This window comes from Labrus bergylta, chromosome 5 (assembly GCF_963930695.1).
Source record: "Labrus bergylta chromosome 5, fLabBer1.1, whole genome shotgun sequence".
NCBI classification, from domain to species: domain Eukaryota; kingdom Metazoa; phylum Chordata; class Actinopteri; order Labriformes; family Labridae; genus Labrus; species Labrus bergylta.
The window spans coordinates 26,932,690-26,954,539 of NC_089199.1; the positions used below are offsets into that span (position 1 = coordinate 26,932,690).

Consider the following 21,850-nt stretch of genomic DNA (forward strand, 5'->3'; position numbering starts at 1 on the left):
GGAACATATATATCGAGATCTCGTTTTTCTGATATGTTCCCCAGCCCTAGAAGCATGCTTTCACTTCAGTTTTCCTTCAATTAGGATGAGCAGAAGTGCTTAGAGAAAGAAAAGTGCTAATTACTGGCTGTCCTCTGTTTTATTTGCACAGTTCTTGTCACATTAAAGCAAGGCACCAGATTTTCCACTGAACCCTATCGCCTGTTTACAAGTCATAATTCAGACAGCCAGAGCAAATGAGATAAATGACTCCCACCACCTTCAAAGACAGAGGGATTTCTCATTTGAGTGGATATTAAATTAATACCACTGGGAACGCCTTGTGGGTCTTCACACACACTCTTCTTGGGCGATAACACACAGCCTTCACATGTTTCCAGGTTCAGGGAGGGAATATATTTGTCCTTTTTTAGTCCTTTTAATAATAACGGTATAGCAGAGCAAAATTCCCCCGGTATGTTGAAGAATTATTAAATCTGCTTGCGCCCAGTACGGTGCTTTCATTATGTCACTTCGGTGGCCCAATGAAGAGCACTCAGAGGAGTGTAATTGGCGGCATCCATTTGCGACCTTGGATAGAGTGCGAGAGGCCGTCGCATCATCAATACGAGACGGCGGGATGCCGGCGCCCTCAGGGAGAGAGAGGCAGAGAGAAGGCTGCTAGATGGGGGAGGAATGGATGGAGGGATGAGAGGATGGTGGCACCGCCATCTGTCTATGTGTTCTGACCCACTGGCCTCCGCAGCGGCCCAGTGCTCAAATTAGGAGGAGTGACACACCGGCTAATTGCAACACGTGATTGTGTGTGTGTTTGTGAGGAAAGCAACAGTCTTTTCACAGAGAATTACCAAGATCATGTGGCTCCACTTGGCAATATGTGCATGGAAAAATACACCCGTCCTATAAACCTTAATCATGAAGTGGAGCAGCAGCAGACACAAGCGCTCTATCCCCATTAGCATCCTTTAAACTCAAACTATTTGTCTTCTGTGAATTTGGGAACTTTTTGACCCACAGGAAGTGACAAATGAACACTTCCATGTTAAACACTAAACTCTCTTCCAACCAGCATGAGAATAGAGCTCTTGCTTCTACACTTTTGGAAAAAAAAAACTTCCCAAGGCTGTGAGAGTTCTTGCTATTGAGGTTCATTATTTTCAGAATGGCTGACGCCTGCTATTTGGAGCCACCAAAGAGCCAGACTGCCCAGTATATTTTTAATAAACTGATCTGCAAAATCAGTGATTTTTTTCCCCAACATCATTTGTGTTAAAGCCTTGTCAGCCCACACAGGGGCTTCAATTATTCTAGCTAATTATGTACATCTTTTTTTTTAAGGATGAAGATGGGAAAAGCTATGCTAGGAGTTTGTAAAGTCACCAAACTTTAACTACATATAAAGTAATTTGTTGATAATTAATTGATTCACACTGAATGACCACAGCATTGGCAGCTAGTTCTGCAGTGGTTAGTCCACCAGACCCAGTGGGTCTATCAAACATCACACAAACAAAATGAACAACTTGTTAACTCGGACAGCAGATTCTTTAGCAGCTACCAAAGCATACAGTATGTTTTCTCAGGATGTGATGGAGACCACAGAGAACAGAAACAAACGAATTGGATATTTTCAGGTGGCTTTACTTTTCCAAACAATGATGCTTGATATTGATGTTTACTGGTTGTGTAGCTCAGTAATAGGGGGTTTCTTGCCATCACATAACCCATCTTCTGAGAAGATAGGATTGTCTACTTTTCTGTATTTCTAATGGGCTGCATGGTGGTACAGCAAGGAGGTCCCTGGTTTAAAACCCTGTTGGACAGGTGTTTCTCTGTCTGGAGTTTGCATGTTCTCCCTGTGCATGAGTGGGTTCTCTCCGGGTACTCCGGCTTCCTCACACAGTCCAAAGACATATTTGTGAAGTCAGTTGGTGACTCTAAATTGCCCTTAGGTGTGAATGTAAGTGTGGCCTGGTTGTCTGTCTCTATATGTCAGCGCTGTGATTGATTGGCGAACAGTGCAGGGTGTACCCCACCTCTCGCCCAATGACAGCTGTGACCGGCTCCAGCCAAGATAATGGATGGATGGATTGATGAATTTCTAATAATTACATGTGGCTAAAATGCCGCTCCAAGAGAATCACGCAGATGTGTGCTCTCACATTCCAGTGAGGAGGTTTAATCAGAGCGAAGTGATGACACCTGGGTTAGTGTACCTCTGCTCATCACTGGGATGTTTCTTTTCAGGGAAACTGTGTTGGTGTCTCTTTATTAGATGAAGTTTCTGTCGGTCTTCTTTCTTCTTCTTTCCTCTTCGTGTCTTTCTTCAAATTGTATCAGGACTTAAAAAGGTAAAGTTTATTTACCAGGGGAATACAACATCTACAAATCAATTACAGTTTTGTAATTGTTCAGCATTTCTGTCGGTAACAGTTAAAATGTACTGCTGCCTGTGCTGAAACAATTCAATGAATAACTCGCTCGAGTGCCTCCATCACTAAAAAGCCTCCGGGCAAATTATTTGCCTCCACGCCTTGTTTAAACGTGGTCAACTTTACCGTAGAGCACACTGTGCTTTGAACAGATGGTTGTTTCTGTGGCACTTTGGGCTTGCTCATGCTTTTACTGTGACATGGATGCGAGGCAGGGACTAGAAAACATAGAGGAAGAGAAAGCAGAAATAGCCAGAGGCTAAAAGAACAGACACTCCTGGAGGAACAACAGAACATGTCCAGTGTGGGATCACTACATGTTGAAACTAAAATATGACGGTGCAGTATATCTATAGGACAGTGGAATTAGCCTACCTCAATATGCACTTTGATAAATCTGAAGCACCTCAACTGAAGACATCCAGTCTATGCATGCGGTCCACTCTTAACGGAAGCATGTGCAACATTTTACACTCTTTTTTTTTTCGCCCTATTAGTTAAGTATAGTAAAAATATATTTTGTTTATTGCACTTGAGAAAATGTTGTTCATTTAATAAAAAAGTATCTTATTTGAAAGAGGAGTTTAATAAAGGTGCAAAGGACTAAGGTTTAAGGTTATTTTGTTGTACATCTCAAGTCTCTGAGAGCACCGACCTCCATGTGTGGAGTGGCTGAGAGCAGAGTTTCCTTCTGCATTAATAATTTATTATTTTACTCCAAAAAATAGTCGATAAAATAGTTAATTACTAAAATAATCGATTACTGCAACCCCCCAAAAAATGTGATATACAGATCTATAAAAAATAACACAGTTTCTTTTCAGAAAATACTTCTTGAATCTTCATTTTGCAACATTTCTAAGTAACCATTCTGCTTTAGTTTAGTCTCCAATTGTATATCTGAAAACTCATCAGTATGAATAGTAAGTATGCAGACATGAACTTGGCCAGCTGAGGCCAGGCCTCACAGTTCACCGCCTGCTTCAAGGCAAAACAGTTGCATATTGTAGCTTTAACATGCAGAAGAGACGGGAAGAGAGCAAGTGTCAGACAGAAAGATGAAGGATGAGAGACGGAGAGCTAAGAAGTGTGAAGTGTTTTGTTAAACTCATTCTAATGTGAGGAACATCACTTGGGTGCTTGACAAGCAGCCCTGGGGCAGAGATTATATTAGCTGGAAGTGTTGAAGGGGAGAGACACACACACCTGCTACAGCACAAGATATGGACAGCCCCAGAGGGTAGAATTAGTGGTTCACTACATTCTTCATCCACTTTTTCCCCCATCAGTCCATCCTTCCTGCTTGTAATATCCTGCCACTCAGATCTTAAGGTGTGTTCAGACAGAATATCAAGTGAAATTTTGGATTGCAAACAAAGTCAGTGGCAAGATATCAAAAGTGCTCAAAGATGCATATTTTTTTACAGGCAGCTTCAATAGAGGCACGGGGCGTCTATGGGATTTTAAAATCTTTTGACAAAAGATTTGTGCTCAATACACGACTTTTCAAGTGGAAAAGAGTGTTTATTTTCTCTCCTGTCTTCATCTCATTTCAGTCCGTTCAGTAAACTAGTTAGTCCCAATGGGCAGCTGCCATGGATATCACTGCAACTAGTGTTTCTCTAAACATGAATCTTGCCTTCAACTTATTAAAGATTATTTTTTGGGGGCTTTTTGTGCCTTTTTAATTGAGAGATAGGACAGTGGATAGAGTCGGAAATCAGGGAATGACATGTGGGAAAGGAGCCACAGGCCGGATTTGAACCCGGGCCGCCCGCCTGGAAGACTATAGCCTCCATACATGGGGCGCGTGCACTGCCACTGCGCCACCAGCGCCCCATAAAGATCATTTTAATCGCCCGTGCTGAGCTCTATTGGATCTGTTTTGCTGTTAAATCTACCTGTCCACCTGTGCTACAGGTATCCCTGTCTTTTCCTTTTTTTTACTGCAATCTCAAGCAAAGCTAAAATGTGTACATTGAAACTGTACACACAGCTGTTGTTTAAAACTTTGAAAGAGTAAAGCCGGGGCGCCACATAGCCTAGTGGTTTTGTCCAGTGCCCCATGTGCAGAGGCTGTATTCCTGGCCTCTGCCCTTTGCTGCATGTCCTCCCCTCCTCTCTCCTCCCAACATTCTCTGTCCGTCTTCAGCTGTCCTATCCAGTAAAGGCATAAATGTCCAAAATATCTATTAAAAAAAAAAAAGAAGTAAAGCCATGCCTGGGTTGTTGTTGTCTGACCTGCAGGTGACTTTGATTTTAAACCTTCATTTTGAATCAATATTTTATTGGCTTTCTTGAGACGAGACTCTGCACTGTTTAGGAAATAGTTTGTTTCCTGTTCTATTCTCAACGTGGACCGCTGAGGTCCAAGCTCTGAGGGTGAGGCAGGTCAAGGTGACATCACATGCTGTGACACCTGGCTCAGAGTTGCCGTGACAACCGTCCCGCCTCATCAGTCACACCAGTCTGACAGGTGTGTGTGTGTGTGTCTGTGTGTGTGTATGTGAGACGCTGTCGGGTGCCACTGCTCTCTGAGGAGGATGGTGATAAAGGACAGGATGGATGGGGGAGGAAGGGGACAAACAATCATTTAAAGTTCATCGCTGACCTCCTCTGTTTTTGTTTTCTTCTTCTTCCTCTGCAGTGAGTCTCCTGGACACGACCACGTACACGGGAGACTGGGGCTGGCTAACGTATCCATCACATGGGGTAAGAACAACAAGTGCATCGAGGAAAAAGTGCATATAAAAGATATACTCCTTTTTTGATCCCATCTGAAGACGTGATGCTGGGATTTTTTTTTGAAGTTTAGCTTATTCTGTTTGATCTGTTTTGTACAGCTGACATTACAGGATAACAGTGCGTTCTTTCTTTGAAATCAGAACAGTACCTGCCACACTCACAAATTCAATCCATCCACATCTTCAGCATCACACTCCTGGGGCATTTTTTTTTTTACTTGATCAAACAGTTAACTGTTCACATTTGTTTCACATTTACCATAAAAAGAAAAAAAAAAAATAGTTTGATTCCCGACCTATTCCTAGCCTGCTGGGGTCCCTGTGTTGAGAGAGAGTGGGTGAAGCTGGATAAAGTGCAGTCAGTCCATCTGGGAGCATGTTTGGCAAGGACGCACGGCGTGAAATGTTTTTTCTGCTTGCCTGTCAGCACAACGCAGCAGAGACTCCACACCACTACCACGCAGCCATACGCCTGTGGTGTGTGTGAGTGTGCACACCATTTGACAGTTACCTTTATCTGGAGTTTAGATCTCCTCGTTGTTTTTAACAGCATAACATTTTTTTCAACATGACCACATTGCTAATTATGCGACGGATCAGTCAATCTGTGGTCTGTATGGATCCCCCCCCCCCCCCACATGGTTTGGCATGAATGTGAGCTGCGGACGATGTGCATTGGAAATAAAAAATGTTTTTTTGTGGGACAGGAGTGATGCCTGTCTCATATCCAATCTCACTCAACATCGGGGTTGCAGTAGTCGTACATTCTTACTTTATTGCGATGCAAAACTTAATGATAACAGCACTTAATTAGCATTTAAAAATCTGCCTTAAAAAGGTGAGACAGTCCATTTGTCTTTTAAAGGTTTTTTATTCCAACCCTGTGCAGGCATTAACAAAGAAATGCTCACAAAATGATGGTTTTATAATGTGTATTGTTTCAAAAGTTTGTCTTACTTTAACCCCCATCTCGCGTAGAGTTGGCATTTGTTTTGCAAGAATTAGACAGCCTTTGCGTGTGATGATAGTCTACAGTTTTTCTATTCTTCACTTCATCTCACGGCATGCTTCAGTCCCTCTCATATTACAGAGGCTTTGTTAAACAGGGCTGTGCCGGGTCAAAACTGAAGATGCAGTCCCTTAAGGAGCGTTTTCCGTTTGTTGTTTTGTCTGTCTCTCATGTGAGTGCATGTGAAGCCACTGCATAAGCACACAAATCTTCGAAATGAACGGTGTGCATAAGTTAAACGTTCAACACTGCAGAAAACGTGTTTTGTGGAATCAGCGGCGTTGTAACTCGATACAGATAGATATCAGACTTGTCTTTGTCAGCCGTTTGTCCTAAGATGCTGGGCTGGGTAATAAAGATACTGACATTGAAATGATGCTCATATTACAGACTGTTTTATTTCAAACATAAAAGGCACTTTACCCCCCCCCCCCCCCCCCCCCACCTCCACTAATACTTGACACCCCTATTCAAACAAATGAAATTGTTTCAGTTCACTATTTGTACAAAACAAAGTTACAAAGTGTCAATCATTATTGAAACAATAAAAAAAATCACATTTTTTAACACAGGTGCATTATATTTGTCTATTCCTCGGTTGCCCTACAGACATCTGTCCTGAGTAATCTAGATACATTCCAGATGAAATGTCTAATGCTTTCCATGGTCATATAAAACATTTAAATGAAGGTAGAAGTAATCCCTCAAGACAGGACAACGAGGATCATCAAATAAAAGTTAAGTGGTGTTCGCTCTGTGAAAACTCCCCCTCACCTCAGCCCCAGAGATTGTCAACACTTCTAAACGACACTGATTCCAACATCGACTAAGACATCACATTCAGCCCCCGCCCCAGAAAGGTGCAAATCACACCAAGCCCCCCTGGTGGGCTCACCCCCAAGGGGAGAAGGCGTAGGAGAGGGTGGAGGGAGACGGAGAGGGATGAAAGAGAGAGGAGAAAGGTGACAGCGAGGCGAGGCCACATCGTCGCTGCATTAGCATATTGTAATGCCACCTGATGATGCCTGGGGTGATGAATTAGGACTCCAGCCGTGATCTTTATAGCAGCAAGATGCCACCATGTCCCAGAGTCCCCTTGCTGTCAGAGATGCAGTAGAAACATTTAACTCACCTCCGGCCCACACAACAGAAGGCGCTGTGATTGAACGTCGGCCAGGAGGAACAGATGGATTGTCTTTCAAGTCCTGAGAAAAGAGCTGGAAGAATTGGATTAGAGTTTTGAGTGTTCTGTGTAAAACCAGCGTGAAGAGTGAATCTCCTTCATTTTGACAGCAGTGTTATAACATCTAGATTGTAATAACTGAGCCTGCGCCGCTTCATCTAATTGATTCAGTATGCCAGACATTTTCAATCTTAACTTGATGAGAGACGTTTCCTCGCTCTGAGCTCATGCACATGAAATGTTTGACTGGATGAATTCAGAGCTGGAGCCCAACTTTGTGGAGTTACGTGGATGTTATACAACATGTACATCTGGTGCTGAATAGAAAGGATGTGAGGAGAAGGTGAAACAAGCTGTTGTTCTGTTCTCATCAGACGGTTTTTTCCTCTCTGATTGCTGATTTGAATTGGCTCAACGGCATGTTTACAGAGGAAAAATGAACTACTTGTCCTTGGGAGGGGGTCGATGGCGGTTCATGTTAGCTATCTTGTTACTTTGTTTTTAAAATCTTGTTTTTATTCATTCTTTGTCTACACCAAAAACTTTTTTTAGACTTTTCATGGGAGTTACATTGTCCTGGCACCTCCATCATCAACAAGCAGCAAAAGTCAAAGCTGTAGTTAGACGTTTGCTCTTTTGGTTGGAGGGCTGCACTTTGTATCTTTTAGATCGAGGGATGAAGTGTCTCAGGATTTGTAAAATCTGTTTCACTTCCTGTCAGAATTACTTTTTCTACTTCTGCGCAAAATAAGTTAAACTACTATAACAGCGAAGCTAAGTACATACATTTATGTTTTTTTATTCTAAGTTCCTTCATTATTTCTTTTCAATGTTACATCAAATATAATATATTTTTTTGTTGTTAATATAAAAGCAAACAATGTGAAGTGAAGGCTTCTTTCTTGAAAGCAGATCATTCCATTTTGACTTACTTCCCTAAATGAAGTTTTTTTCTTTCTGCATTCAAGGGAATATCAATCAAGCTTCAGATTCTTTATTCTTTTGAAAAAGCTTTTTTCTTAACTTTTTACTTTTTTCCCCCCAAAATCAAATCTTGACATCTCGCACCAACAGATTTACATCGCCTTTCTTTAAGTGCCTCTACTCTTGTGATTAGTAAATCACATTTTCTCATATTGTTGCTACAGCCACATGAATGTTTGTATTTTTCTATCAGAATGAAAGACTCGTCTATTTTCAGCCTTTTTATATAACTCGCACTGATTGTTAATGTGTGCAAAGGGACAAAAATCATAGTGAACTTTACGTTATAAGCCTCATAAAACAAGTCGGCAAAGGAAATCTTCACTCTTTAACAAACTGTATCTGACTGAAGATATTATCTGAATGAAAGTGAAGGAATGCAGGCATAAATAAGTGTATGAAAACACACACACACACACACACACACACACACACACACACTGACATATACATAGATTTGATACAGACATTCTTGCATCAGGAAATGCAAATAATGACCACAAAATTAAATCAGAGATCTAGAAAATACACCGTAAATGAAAGGTATTTTTTAAAAGTAGTTCCTTGATGTTTCTGAAAGGCAGATGTATTTAAACACTACATTTGTAACAATGAAGGTTTTACTTTGATGATATGACTAAAATCACTCAATCCTGTCTTTTGGAAGAGTTGTCAAACACAACATATCCAGCTAACATTACGTTATTGTTTTTCTGCCAACAGAACCTAAACTGCATCTTTTTGTGTCATATTAATAATTTACTGTTTTGAGCTGCTGTACTCATTAAACACAAACTAAAAACACTGTAAAAATGTGTATGTAAGATTAAATAAAAAAAGGGCTTGAGAGAAAATGCAATCGAGAAGTCTGAATAGTGTCTCCAAGCTGCCTGAGATCAGCGTGGCAGCATGTAATACATCTGCCATTATACAGTCACACAGAATACCATACAGCTCAACCAGTAATAGATTACTACCCACACACAGAATCTAGATAGTAAACAATGTGACTATGAGACTGTGTATTCCAACTCATTTATCTGCATACATAGCGTTCTGTCCATAGAGCTCAGTTTGTACATACTAAGTCCCAAAAGAGCTGCTGTCCGTTATGTGGGAGGTTTGATTTACTGGGAGCAGTAAGTGCCGCTGTCGGCTGGGTATGTTTTCAGCTTGATAATGATGCATTCAAAATGATTCTTCAGCAAAGCTATCAGAGCAGTGGCAGCATTTGACTGCAGGCTGCAGGCCTGCTTCTGCTTTTACTGCATTTCTGCAATTCTGACTAAAAATAATTATCTGAAAGTTACCGATGTCTTATAACTTAAATCTTGTGTTTTATATTTTACTGACAGGAAATGTACTTTATAAAGGATAGATACAGTAAATCCCTTAACCAGGAGAGATGCATCCTGATAGTCAAATGTAGGTCTGTTTGCAGAACCCAACAACGGCATTTATCATTCACACATACCCATTTCATTTGGCAAAACCAGACTGCTGCTGTGTAGTTTTAGTAGATTCATTTTATTTAAAAATGGTAAATGGAATTGAGCTTGTATAGCGCTTTTCTTGTCTTCTTACTATTCAAAGCACTTATACTCTGCAAGTCCACCTACACATTCACACACTGATGGCAGAGGTTGCTAGTGAGACTATCACAATTAACTAGTCCAATTCATGCACATTCATACACCGCTGACGAAGCAGAAGGAGCAATTAAGTGTCTTGCCCAAGGACACATCGGACATGTTGCTGCAGGAGCTGGGGATCGAACCCCCAATCTTGCTGTTGAGAAACGACGACTCTACCAACTGAGCCACGTACGCTCCTATCAAGGCAATATAAACAAAGTAGGCACATTTAAAAGTCACAGTGCAAGGACTTTTCTATCACACAGATACTGTAAAGGCTAATCTTCAACCTATTTAGGGCAGAAAAAAGTCTTGTTAGTGGAAAAATGCTCCACTATGACTGTTGCTTAACTATTGGCCCGTTCACATTTGCACTGAAACCATGGAAATACAGTTGTCTAAATCAGTTTAAATAAACTAACAGGCGTGTCCTAAAAATGTTCTCGTCTTGAACAGCTTTCATAATTTGTCTGCAGATTTCTAAGCGATGGGGTGCGGGGCTGAGGATGCTGCTTTTAGTCTAACAATCTATTCTTTGGTTTTCTTGCTTGTATAAGGATGTTACACTCTTTCATTGATGATGCAGATATTTTGAAATTCATCGGTCAGTTGTGATGCAAAAGCAGTCACCAGTGCAGTGTAGTGCTCCTCCTCCTGCACCTCTAAGTGCAACTACAGTCTATATTTCTATTTGGTAAGAAAGCATCTGACATGGATAATTTCCTGTTGTGCACTACGTGTATGAAAGAGCAACTCATTGGGACATTGTCTGGAGTTTAATTCTGGGCCCAAAGCGTATGGCTGCCAACATCTCCAAGCTGAGGAGGTAGAATATGAAATATTTATTTATTTACGGTCTTTATGTATTTATTGGTGAAAAAAAAAAATATCCTGCTGGAAACAAAGTTGATTCAAGTTATGAGAGAGAGTAAACTTGTGGACCAAAACCAAACAACGAGCTGATAAAACATAAAACACAGGATTTCTTCACAGCCTGTGTGGACATGAGAAACTATCACAGATACCAGGAACTCAAAACATTCAACCAGTTTCTGAGCACCGTGTGTGGATGGAAAATCTGAGCCTTTTTTTTCTTCTTTTTTAGACAAATGACGATGTTTCTGATTGGGTTTCAAATGTCAGGAGTGAGTTGTGAGCACATAAACGACTCCACTCATCATAATATAAACAGATTAAGGCCAAGTCGTTTTTGATTTAGATCAGGGGTGAGTCGCGAGCGCAGTCTATTCATCGAAGCTTATTTCTTGCCTCACTTTTCTCAGCACCACTTCTTCCTTCATAAGTAAAAACAGTCGTTTTTTCTGAGTTGCAAAGTTGAGGGACAGCCTCTTTAGGTATACAATAGTAATACATTTTTAATTGGTTTAATTCTTAATGGTGATTAATCGATTAAGGATTAATCATTAACATCCCTAGTTTCTGATGTTACTTCTGAATATGTGTTTTTGTGTGTGTGTGTGTGTGTGTGTGTGTGCTAGTGTGAGTTAACATGTGTGAAATAGAGAGAAAAACATTGCTTGGACCTCATGGGGTTCTTTGATAAATGGATGTTTTGACAGTTTCTAACTCTCTCGCACTCTTGCTCTCGCTCACAGTGACACGCACACCTTCACACACACAGCACATGTATAAGGTCATTTTTTTGCCATCCTGACAGAAATCAGTGTTATGAATGTGCCATGCTAGCCACATCAGTTTTTTTTTTCAGCTGGCCTGTGCTCGGGGCAGCAGCAGCAGCAGCAGCAGCAGCAGCAGCAGCAGCTCTTTGATGCTCTTAGGAATCTTTTGCTTTGGCAGCAGTTGTATTTTCTCAGCCTGTCACCTGACGATTATATCACTCAGGACTGCTGTTGTTTGGTGCTGAGGGGGGGGACGCGGTATTCAGTCACACTGTGTTTTCATTCTGTGATATCATGTGGAATTTACCGTTACATAACAAAATCTTGGCAAAAATGCCGCTCTGCTTTTATCCTGCAGCTTCAATATGTTTTTTTTTTTTTTTTACACTGAAATGTTGTTCAGGAGGGGACACATGTCACAATGAGCAAGTGAGTAAGGTAAAGGTGAGAGCGGGAGAGGAGGAGAAATGGATAAAGAGGTTGCCTAAAGGGGATACAAGAGGGATCAGTGTCAAGTGTACGCTGGAGGAAGATGGATTAAAACCATCAGGGTGTAGTTTCCTGAATGTTTCAGAGGGACGAGGGTCGGGGACAGACGTTTCCTCTCTGCAGATCAGAACGCCTGTTTTTTATTCTGTTATTCTTTATTTTCTGCTTCTCCCTGGATGTCATCTATTTATTTTAGGCATTCTGTACAGTATGTTTAAAGATGGAGAAGAGGGATTTCTCTGTTTGATGTTTTATAAGACCTTCACAGAATGAGATTCTGCAGCAGTGCAGTAAAGGCTCCGTGTCCACCTAGCGCTTTTTTTTCCTCACATGGCGAGCGTCTTTTTCTTCAGTTGTTTTCAACGAGTAGAGAGCGTTCACAGCAGAAACCATCCGCCTGGATGAAAAGCCCAGCGTCTTTTTTTTTATTTTTTATTTTTACAAGCCCTCTGCCGTTTTTGTGCGGCTGCTGCCGAGCGGTCGAGTCGAAAATCTTTCAACTTCTCAGAAAGGTTGCTGTTGACGTCACGGCCGCTCTTTTCAAAATGTATGATATTTGCTGTATTTTAGCCTCCTACGGATCGTTTCTTGTACTCACATCCTGTTTGCTCCAAGTCTGATGGGTTAAAAAAAAACATCTAAAATATATAAAATGCAGTAAAAAGTAACAGAGCCGGGTCAGTTATACAGTGCAGCGCTTTTCTTCTTGGCGCACAAACGCTTCATGCAGACACTCCCGAGCGTACAGCCAGCGCTTTTCTGCACGGAAAAAACACGAGGTGGACACGGGGCATAACTAGGTTCCGCTGTCATGATGCCTTTGTGCTAACACACTGCTAACACACTGCGTAAAATGAGTGTCCCAGTGTGTGGTTTCACATTGGGTTACGGCAATGACTCCGCTTACACACACAAACACACACACACAAACACACAGCGCTGTTCCACCCTCTCCCTGCGTTATCCCTCTGTTAACTCTGGCGGTGCATCAGGGTAAGAACGAGTTTGCCCCACCATTCTGCCTCCGACACATTGCAGACAAGGCTTTAGTGGAATAAATATCCCACTTTGAGCTGGAGAAAACAACCCTCCATGCCCGTGCTCTTTTTTTTTTTTTAATAGCGATCTTGCAGCTGGATTAAAATATTTCCAGGAAAATAGAAGATTGTCAGCTGACACTCTCCGTTCAATCGATAATGCGTATGTGCGTGTGTGTGTGTGTGTGAGGGTTAGGTCTTTATTAGCACCCTGCCCTCTCCCTCTATGCGAGTCTCGTTTAGATGACATCATGACAGATCACGTCTCCTGCTCGAGGGGCTTTTTTCCATCCAATTTATTCAAGCAGTGGTTAGGACGCCCGTGGGCTGTCCCAGGAGCATCTCTCCCCGTTTTTCTCTCTCTTACTCGCTCTCTCCCTGACACACACACACACACACACACACACACGCACTACCTCTCTCTCTCCCCTCTGCTCTCCCGCTCTCTCTTCTCTTGGAGCTTGTCAGTTAGGGCAGGAAGACTTCATTATCCTCCAGTCCGATCTATGTTGGCCATGACAGGTTCATCCACCGGGCACACCACAATCGATACTGCTGACAGTACAGTGTGTGTGTGTCTGTGTGTGTGTGTGTGTGTGTGTGTGTGTCAGATGATTAACGTGGGCTGAGGAATCCATGATGTGGATGAGAAAGTGATGAGCTGAAGTGTCAAAAGCCCAAAGTCTGTTGCCATTACTAACTATTTCTCACAACTCCCTGTTACTTTCTCATCTTCTCTGTCTCTCACTTTCTCAGACACACACACACACACACACACACACACACACACACACACACACACACACACACACACACACACACACACACACACACTTTCATATGTTTCTACCTTCTTTAGTGTCTTCCAATGCTGGGATGAAAAATATGACTAGCAATGTTTGTCAACAACCATTTTTCTGTAACAAAGATGAGACGTTTATTTTTTAAAAATTCTGACGCCACTTAATTTTTGGTTTCGTTAATGTGACAAAACAGAAAGAAAATGTTTGTGTCGGGCTGGTGGTCACATAAAACCCATGAGGGCATATCTTCCTCTGCGTCTAACATGTCTGTTAAATACAAGCAGGAGGGAGAAGAGATGTGTGTGTGTGTGTGTGTGTGTGTGTGTGTGTGTGTGTGTGTGTGTGTGTGTGTGTTACGTGTGTCAGCTACGCTCCGTTATGCCTCCGTACTCCCTCGCCCGCGTTCCCCCCACAGGCTGCGTTCTCAGAGCGCAGCACAGAGCAGCTCCGCCTGACAGCTGGAGTCCCGGGACCACCGAGTTCCCGCGGTAATTACAAAATTGGGAGCGGCAGTGCTAGATAATACGGTGTATGTGGTATAAAACTGTTAAAAACACACATGAGGTCATTGTTCCCAACCGTCAAACCGAGTGATTCATCCTATAAACGAACCGGATGTTTTAATGTTGTCTCGGTGTCTGACTTCCTGTCCTGCTTGATCTGCTGTGGGCTAAATTGATGCGCCTTGCTCCAGCGTAAGGCGATAATAGAAGCCTACAGATCTGCTGCAGAGGGATCCGTACTGCCGGAGCTGAGACGAAGCACAACGGAGTCAGTGAAAGCTGCTGCAGACTCGGACTGAACACACATCTGGAATTTAGCAGTTAGTGAAGCAGAGCAACAGACGATGATGCGATAACGAGCATTAGCGAGCTAATGATAGACTCAAATTAGCAACTGACTATCAACTGTGGTAAAAACCACATGATTGAAATCTGTTATGAATCCACAAATGATCTTTTATTAATATTAGTAAAAAATTACAAAAGACCAAAAGCCATTCTACAATTCACTTAGCAGACACTTTTATCCAAAGCGATGTACATCAGAGAGTAACTTCAACACAAGCAAGGATCTAGAAAAAAAGGGAACAATGTCAGTAAGAGCAAACGATCAGCTTTGAGTCTGATTGGACACACAGGTGCTGACAGGAAGTGACCAGAGGCAAAGCACAACATTGAGGGCAGTTCTTGAGAGCTCTAATCAGTATAGAAACCATCTTATAAGTCGTCGTTATCAAACAAAAACAATCGTCACAACCATCATCATCATCAATAATATGGAGACCATCATCATTAAGTTAGTAGGTATTCATGAAAGAGCTGGGTCTTTAGCTTTTTCTTAAAGGTGCATTCTAAAGAATTTTTATATAACGTCATGTTTACCACTGATTGTTTTCTGTCTCCTTTATTCACACGTCTGCTGTCCTAGAGAAGAGAAAGTCATGTAACAATTGGTATGAAAACAATGAAAAAACATTGAAACAGAGGGATTGCCAAAATAAAGAACAGTGTCTTTGTGTGACCTTACACTTTATTTCACTGAATTTTGCTTCATGTAAGAGTGAAAAATTAAAAAAAATGTTATTCAGTCTGTTCAGTGACTGTAAACTTTACTTTTCTAAAACTTCTCTTGGTGCCTTTCTGCTGTGATCAGCAGCACCATCACACAGGACTAATACAGACTTCCTTAACACACCTTTGGCTAGTTCTTGAACTTCCCCTGTTGCCCTTCTTATGACCGTCCATGGTGGTGTAATTGGCCATATAAGCCCCCATGAGACGGCAGCATGGCCGACACAGCACAGCTGCTTCTGGCTGATGGAGGTGGAAATACACCTCTGCAGCTGCTCTGTGGAACCATCTCACTTAATAAACATGCCAAGTTAAGCGAGGATTTGCTGCAGGCGCTGGATCACTGGAGGGGCTCACTGTGGCATCTGTAGCAGCAGAGGAGTACGTGTGGATGCAGGCAGGTGGGAAGATAGTAGCCTCAGCATGCAGATGGGCCATCTTTATTTCAGAGATCTTGAGCCAGAGCTTTCCTAAAGGCGGTTGAAACTTACCTGATCCAGGTTTGCATTCCCTGATCAGCACTGCAGACCTGGGAGAAGAAACTGCCCAGGTGTTTGAATGAGAGATTTGAGGCTGACAGACCACCTCAGCCTCGACAGTTTGACGGACAGCTCTATTCTGCTATGGGCTGTAACAGGCACAGCAGGAATGATCTGCTTGGAATGAAATGATCTGAAATGGGCCTCAAGTGTGGAGTCAACTCTCCCTGCAGCTTCTCGAAGGCTGGTGGAGTTATATAGGCTGCTGCTTCCACTACCATACTGTAGGTATAGGTTCTTATGCAGCTTTCGTTTGAAAAAGATCAGGAGCTACTTTGATCCAGCTATTTTCAATACCTACTTTTTTTTTTGCAGAGTTTAAATGAGCTACAGCCTATTCCAGCTTACAGTGGGTGACAGCCATGGACACATTGGGAATATTTTACTGCCTCTCACAAGGGTGACACATTTGTTTGCTCTGTCCAACTGTGCTGTAACAGCGCAGGCGTGCTTCCATATCTTAAAATAGCTTCCATATCTTAAAATGTGAGCCGAAATTTAGAGATAAATTAGAAGCAAGACTATGAAGATAAGATCCGAAATGTTATTAATTGAAATTATCCTAATTATTGGAGAATAATTGTACGCCTCTATGATTTTCCACAATGTGGAAAACACGGACAGAATTTGACAATGAAAATTGAATCGGCTCTTCAATGCAAAATATCATGGAATTGGCCTAAATGTGGGTGTTATGTATTTAAAAATCTACTTATTTCAGACCTATTAAAGTTCATTTTGCTTAATTTTTTTTTGTACATTTGCTGTAGCTGCAGCATTTTACTCCTGCTCTTCTCCTCTGTCTGCATGTGAAAGCGACGTAGGGGCATGGTGACACACACACACACACACACACACACACACACACACACACACACACACACACACACACACACACACACACACACACACACACACACACACACACACAGGAACGCTAGCCATCACATGCACCTGTTTACTTTGAGTGCAAAGGAACACAGTCCATGATCTGCACGGAAGTCTTTATGGTCGGGAACGCACGTGATTTGGTCAAATGGTCGGTTTGACTTCCCTCCTTTCACTCATTGTGTTTGAATTTATGAACAATCGCTAACTTTATGATTGTAACGTTAGCCTACCCCACAGCCTACATAGTCTATGAACTGCATTATATCCAAACACTGAAGATACAGTGCACAGTAAATGCATGCCCCCCTTTCCACTTATATGAAGTGGGTAGTTTGTGAGCAGATTATTTTTTATATTTTCTCAATTTCATTATCTGATTATTTGATCTGTGACATATCGTGATCTGGTCTAATGTAACACATTAGAGAACATTTAAATTGAAAAAAAAAAAACAGTATCTGGAAGAAATTAGAAATTGGCCCTTAGCTCATTGGTAGCTCATTTGTACATCACATTTAAACCTGTTATTATGTTACTTACAAAGTCTCGTTATCCATGTAACAAACAATATGTTCATGCATTTCGATTAATACCTGTTTTTATGCATCCTCTTCATTGTCTTGGAGACCTGATCTCCTGTGATCAGGGGTCCCAGCTGTTTAGTAGATGCAGGCATCTGTTACAGAAAGCAATTACACCTACATAATATCAAACCACAATTTGAGGCAGACTTCCTCTAGATTAGGTCAGACAGATGTCATCACAGGCTGATCGAGATGGATTTACACCCTGCATTATTGTGCGTGTTTCCTTATCAGGACATGTCCAGATACAGATCAAATTTTCCGGGTGCAAATGGGGTCTCAGATACATGTATCTCTATTTCTTTGCCATCATTTTCCGTTGGAGCAGGTGGATAATACGAAAAAATATTTAATTTTGGACCCAAAATTACATAAAAAATAAAAAAACCTCCCAAATAACCCAAATGTTCCCAGCTGACAATGCATGAGGCCAAAGGAGGTAAACAGGGGCCAGACACTAAAGCTGCACTCTGCTGTAATTGCTGCCACAGTGAATATTTGGCTGAAAAGCTTCAATGATGACACCAGTCCCCCTATCCAACACGCACAGGAGGAAAAAACTCTTTTGTAGGACTTGTGTATGAGGTAAAACATTTTCTTTTGAAGCCCCTTTGTTAACGTGTTTGCCTCTTTTTGCACACACACACACACACACACACACACAGGCTGTCCTGTTAAAAATTGTATCCCAGAATAGATAGCAATTACACCGTCTCCCCCACTGATCCCAGACCAGTGCAATTAACACTTCTATTCCAGAAAGGTTATCGCTGTCAAAGAGAGTACAGACCCACACAGACACATGAACACACGCACAAACACACATGCAAAGTTATTAAGTCTGCGCTGGTTGTGTGGCTGATAGTATGAGAGGGAGAAAGGTGCTGGGCAGAGCCTGATATTTCCACTGAGTTAATATGCAGACCTGTTACTTCACATAGAGCCCAGCATTAAGCCTGGAAATGCCAGAGTGAAAACACACACACACACACACACACACACACACACTGTGGTTCACAGCAATCCCACCCCACTGACTCTCTATCTTCATCATCCCCGCTCTCTGTCATTCTTTTTCTGTCTATGAGTTCTAAAGAAACCTCCATCAAACAAACTAATCTGAAATGAGATCTTTCAAAGAAGAACCAGACTCCAGCTTTGTCTTGTCTTGTCTTCTAACGCCTCTCATCCTCGAATGTGTGTCTGGTCAGCAGCTTCTGCATCCTTTAAGGCAAGAGAAGGACAGCGAGGAAATTGATAGTCATGGACTTTTGGATTATTCCGTCATCAGGTCATAAAATGTCCTTGAAGGTTGGACTGATTATTATTTGATTTTTTTTTTAAAGTATGTGCAGAAAAGCAGCATTTTGATCATTCTTTAATTTGATTGAATAATATTGTTTGATACTTTGTTTGTTTTTGACAAACAAATCCAGTTGAAGGTCTACTAACCAGCTTTAACAGGAGCATTCAGGTGTTTGGCACTGTGCTCATTAGAGAGTGTAGTGAAATCAGGGGTAGTAGAGATTGGTCTTTTGACTTGAGGCTCAGTTGGTGTAATGTCTTCAATCATTACACTTTTTCCAATTCTCTGTATCGCGAAAAAAAGTTAACCTCAAAGGTTAAGTACATTTTTTTAACCTTAGCTCTATGCTTTAAGACCCACTTTAATCACATCTAATAGCCTTTATCAGCTACATGGTTAAAATGATGCACGTCCATAAGGGCCTGAGTCCTCCTGGCGTTTTTTTCCCCCCAAATGCCAGATTGTTTCTAAAAATTGTTTCCAGTGAGGCGAGAAACATGCAGTGCCCAGCATCCTTCTTTCCGAGCACTCTCTTTTTTTTTTTTTTTTTGTGCGGCCGCTCTGAAAATCTTCCAACTTTTTCAGAAAGGCACTGTTGACGTCCACGGTGCTCTTTCAGAATATAATATTCCCTGTATTTGTGTTGTGTACCCACATCCTCCTTGCCCTGTGTCTGATCGGAGCCGGGATAGCGGGCCGTCGTTATTATTAAGCTCATCATCCAGAGTACGAGGGCGAGCAACCTCTGTTTCTTAAGCTGGAGCAGTTACAGTCATATTGTGGCTGCTATCAATAGACTGTTGTCATAGAGACTAAACCGCGTGCAGCGCTTTTATTCTCAGCGCACAAGCTCTTCATCCAATCGCTCCCGAGTGCAAAGCCAGCGATTTTCTTCCCGAAATAAAAAAAAATAAAAAAGCTGAGCAATTTTTATTACTTGGGGAAAGCAACATAGTTGAGAAAAGTTAAGAAAAAGCTCTGATGCTTGTTTTTCACACCATAGTATTTGCATATTTTGCAGGCTGTGTTCCAGCCATCCACCAGCCAACTATTTTCTGCTATTTATCTTTGGCTGGGTCATGGTGGTTAGTCCTGATGCCCCCTGTGGAGATATGTACCTGTAGCTCATGACCACAGATAAGAGGTTGGATGTAGATCAAGTGGTAAATCAAAATCTCTGCCTTCCAACTCAGCTCCATCTGCTTAACAAGAGCTCAGGTTAAAAGTATTACACAGACCTAGTTAGTCTCATTTGTAACTCTACTAAGGAGAACTTTATGAAGTAACTTCTGAAAAAGTCCCCTCTCAATGAGTTACATTGCAGGACTTGTTTTCCTCAGTCTTAAAAGACTTCCTTAACCTCATCCTTTGTTTTTTTTTCTCAGCCTTAACCTGAACACACGTCTCCTACCATCTGCCTGTCTTCTGTCTGTGCCCAAGACTTTGTTGAACTGACAAAATGTTGCCAGCCAGTGTTATCCTAGAGAGCAATTCAAGTCTCTTAAAAATGTGTTTGGAGAAACAACTAGTGGTTGCAAGACTGTTAAATGGCACAAAGGCATCATTTAAGACACAGCTGCCTATTCTCCATTTAACGCAGATTTTGTTTTGTGTAATTTATTTTCACAAGTCGGAACTATAACATGCTGCAGCCCAAGACGACCTTTTGTTGTTAAATTCATTTGTTTTTTTAAATGTAAAAGCCAAGAACAAATAAGTCAGTTCTATAATAACTTTATTTATATAGCACCTTTTAAAAACACAGGTTTACAAAGTGCTTTGACAAACAGCAAGAACAAAGCAAACTAAACCAAACACAGAAAAACATTAACAACAGTAAGAATATAACAGATGCAAAATACCAAAAATAATTAAAAACAATTCAACAGAAAAGAACCCAAAGTGCACGATACACAACCAGACATATATAACCCAACCAGCATAAGAACCATCATAAGAACCCAGGAACACAAGAACCCAACAACATGAGCTGAGACCAAGAGGACCAAAGATTTAAAAAGATGTAAGAAACTAAAAGAGATAAAAGCAAATAAAAAGCAATGGGAAGGTAAGCGCAGTAAAAGAAATAAAAACAAGTGGTTAAAGGATCAAAAAACCCAAAACTATAATAGTTCTAGATACACATGCACCGCCCACCCCCACCACAATAAAACAATACTAGAAAAAAGGTTGGTGAATGAGTCGGTTAGCGTGCAAGAAATGAACTGTTAATCTGTCATGATTTATCGTCATGTGTAGTCTCTCACATTTGAAGATTTTTAAAATCTTTCAGTGTGTGCCAGGCCGCAGCTTGATCATGTGTTATTACTTTTTATTTGACCTACTGCACATCACTTTATTTAACTTAATGCACTTCTCTGAGCTGTGTCTGAACTGTTTCCGCCTCTGGCTCAGTGTGGTACCTTTTTGTTTTTCACTTGAGCTGTGGCTTTTCTGGATGTCTGTCCTGATGTGTACAGTGTGTGCCCCGCCTTAGAGGACGAATAGGACAGTGGAGGACATTAATAACAACGATAAGTATGTCTAACTTTTAATCTCAGTAAATGCAACTACTACGTCTTGTTTGTTTGGCCTCAAGGACTTGGGCTAGTTTTGTGAGAAATTTAACGTGCTGTGAATGTGAAAATAAAGCAGGAAATCAGCACAGCAGACTCGCTGCAAGAATCTGTGTTTCTACCCGCAGCTGCCTTCAGCTTCCTCTGGAACAACAATGATGAATGGAGCTTTAAACAGGCATCTCCCTCTCTATTGTCTCTCACACCAGCAGCACATAATCATCTCTTTTCAACCAGTCTTCTCTCTATATTTGCTAATCAATCTTTCATTCTCTCTAAATCTTTAAGGCATCCACATTCTTTCATATCATGAGTTGTGAATAGACTGAAATGGATTTCATGCTGCAGGGCTTCGTACCAGGGAAGGCCACAAGACTCAAACTTTCAAAGCATCTGCACGAACACACTTTCATTCTGAGAAACAG

The 21,850-nt window shown here is 41.5% G+C and overlaps 1 protein-coding gene across 8 annotated transcripts in view; it reads left to right on the forward strand.

Moving 5' to 3' along the window:
* Positions 1-21,850, forward strand: part of epha8 (eph receptor A8) — a 125,604-nt gene that overhangs the window by 30,171 nt on the left and 73,583 nt on the right. For all 8 annotated transcript variants that reach the window (XM_029277109.2, XM_029277115.2, XM_029277111.2 and 5 more), the window contains exon 2: positions 5,080-5,144. In XM_029277109.2, coding sequence (XP_029132942.1) covers positions 5,080-5,144 — 65 coding nt within the window. The remainder of the gene's footprint in view (positions 1-5,079; positions 5,145-21,850) is intronic.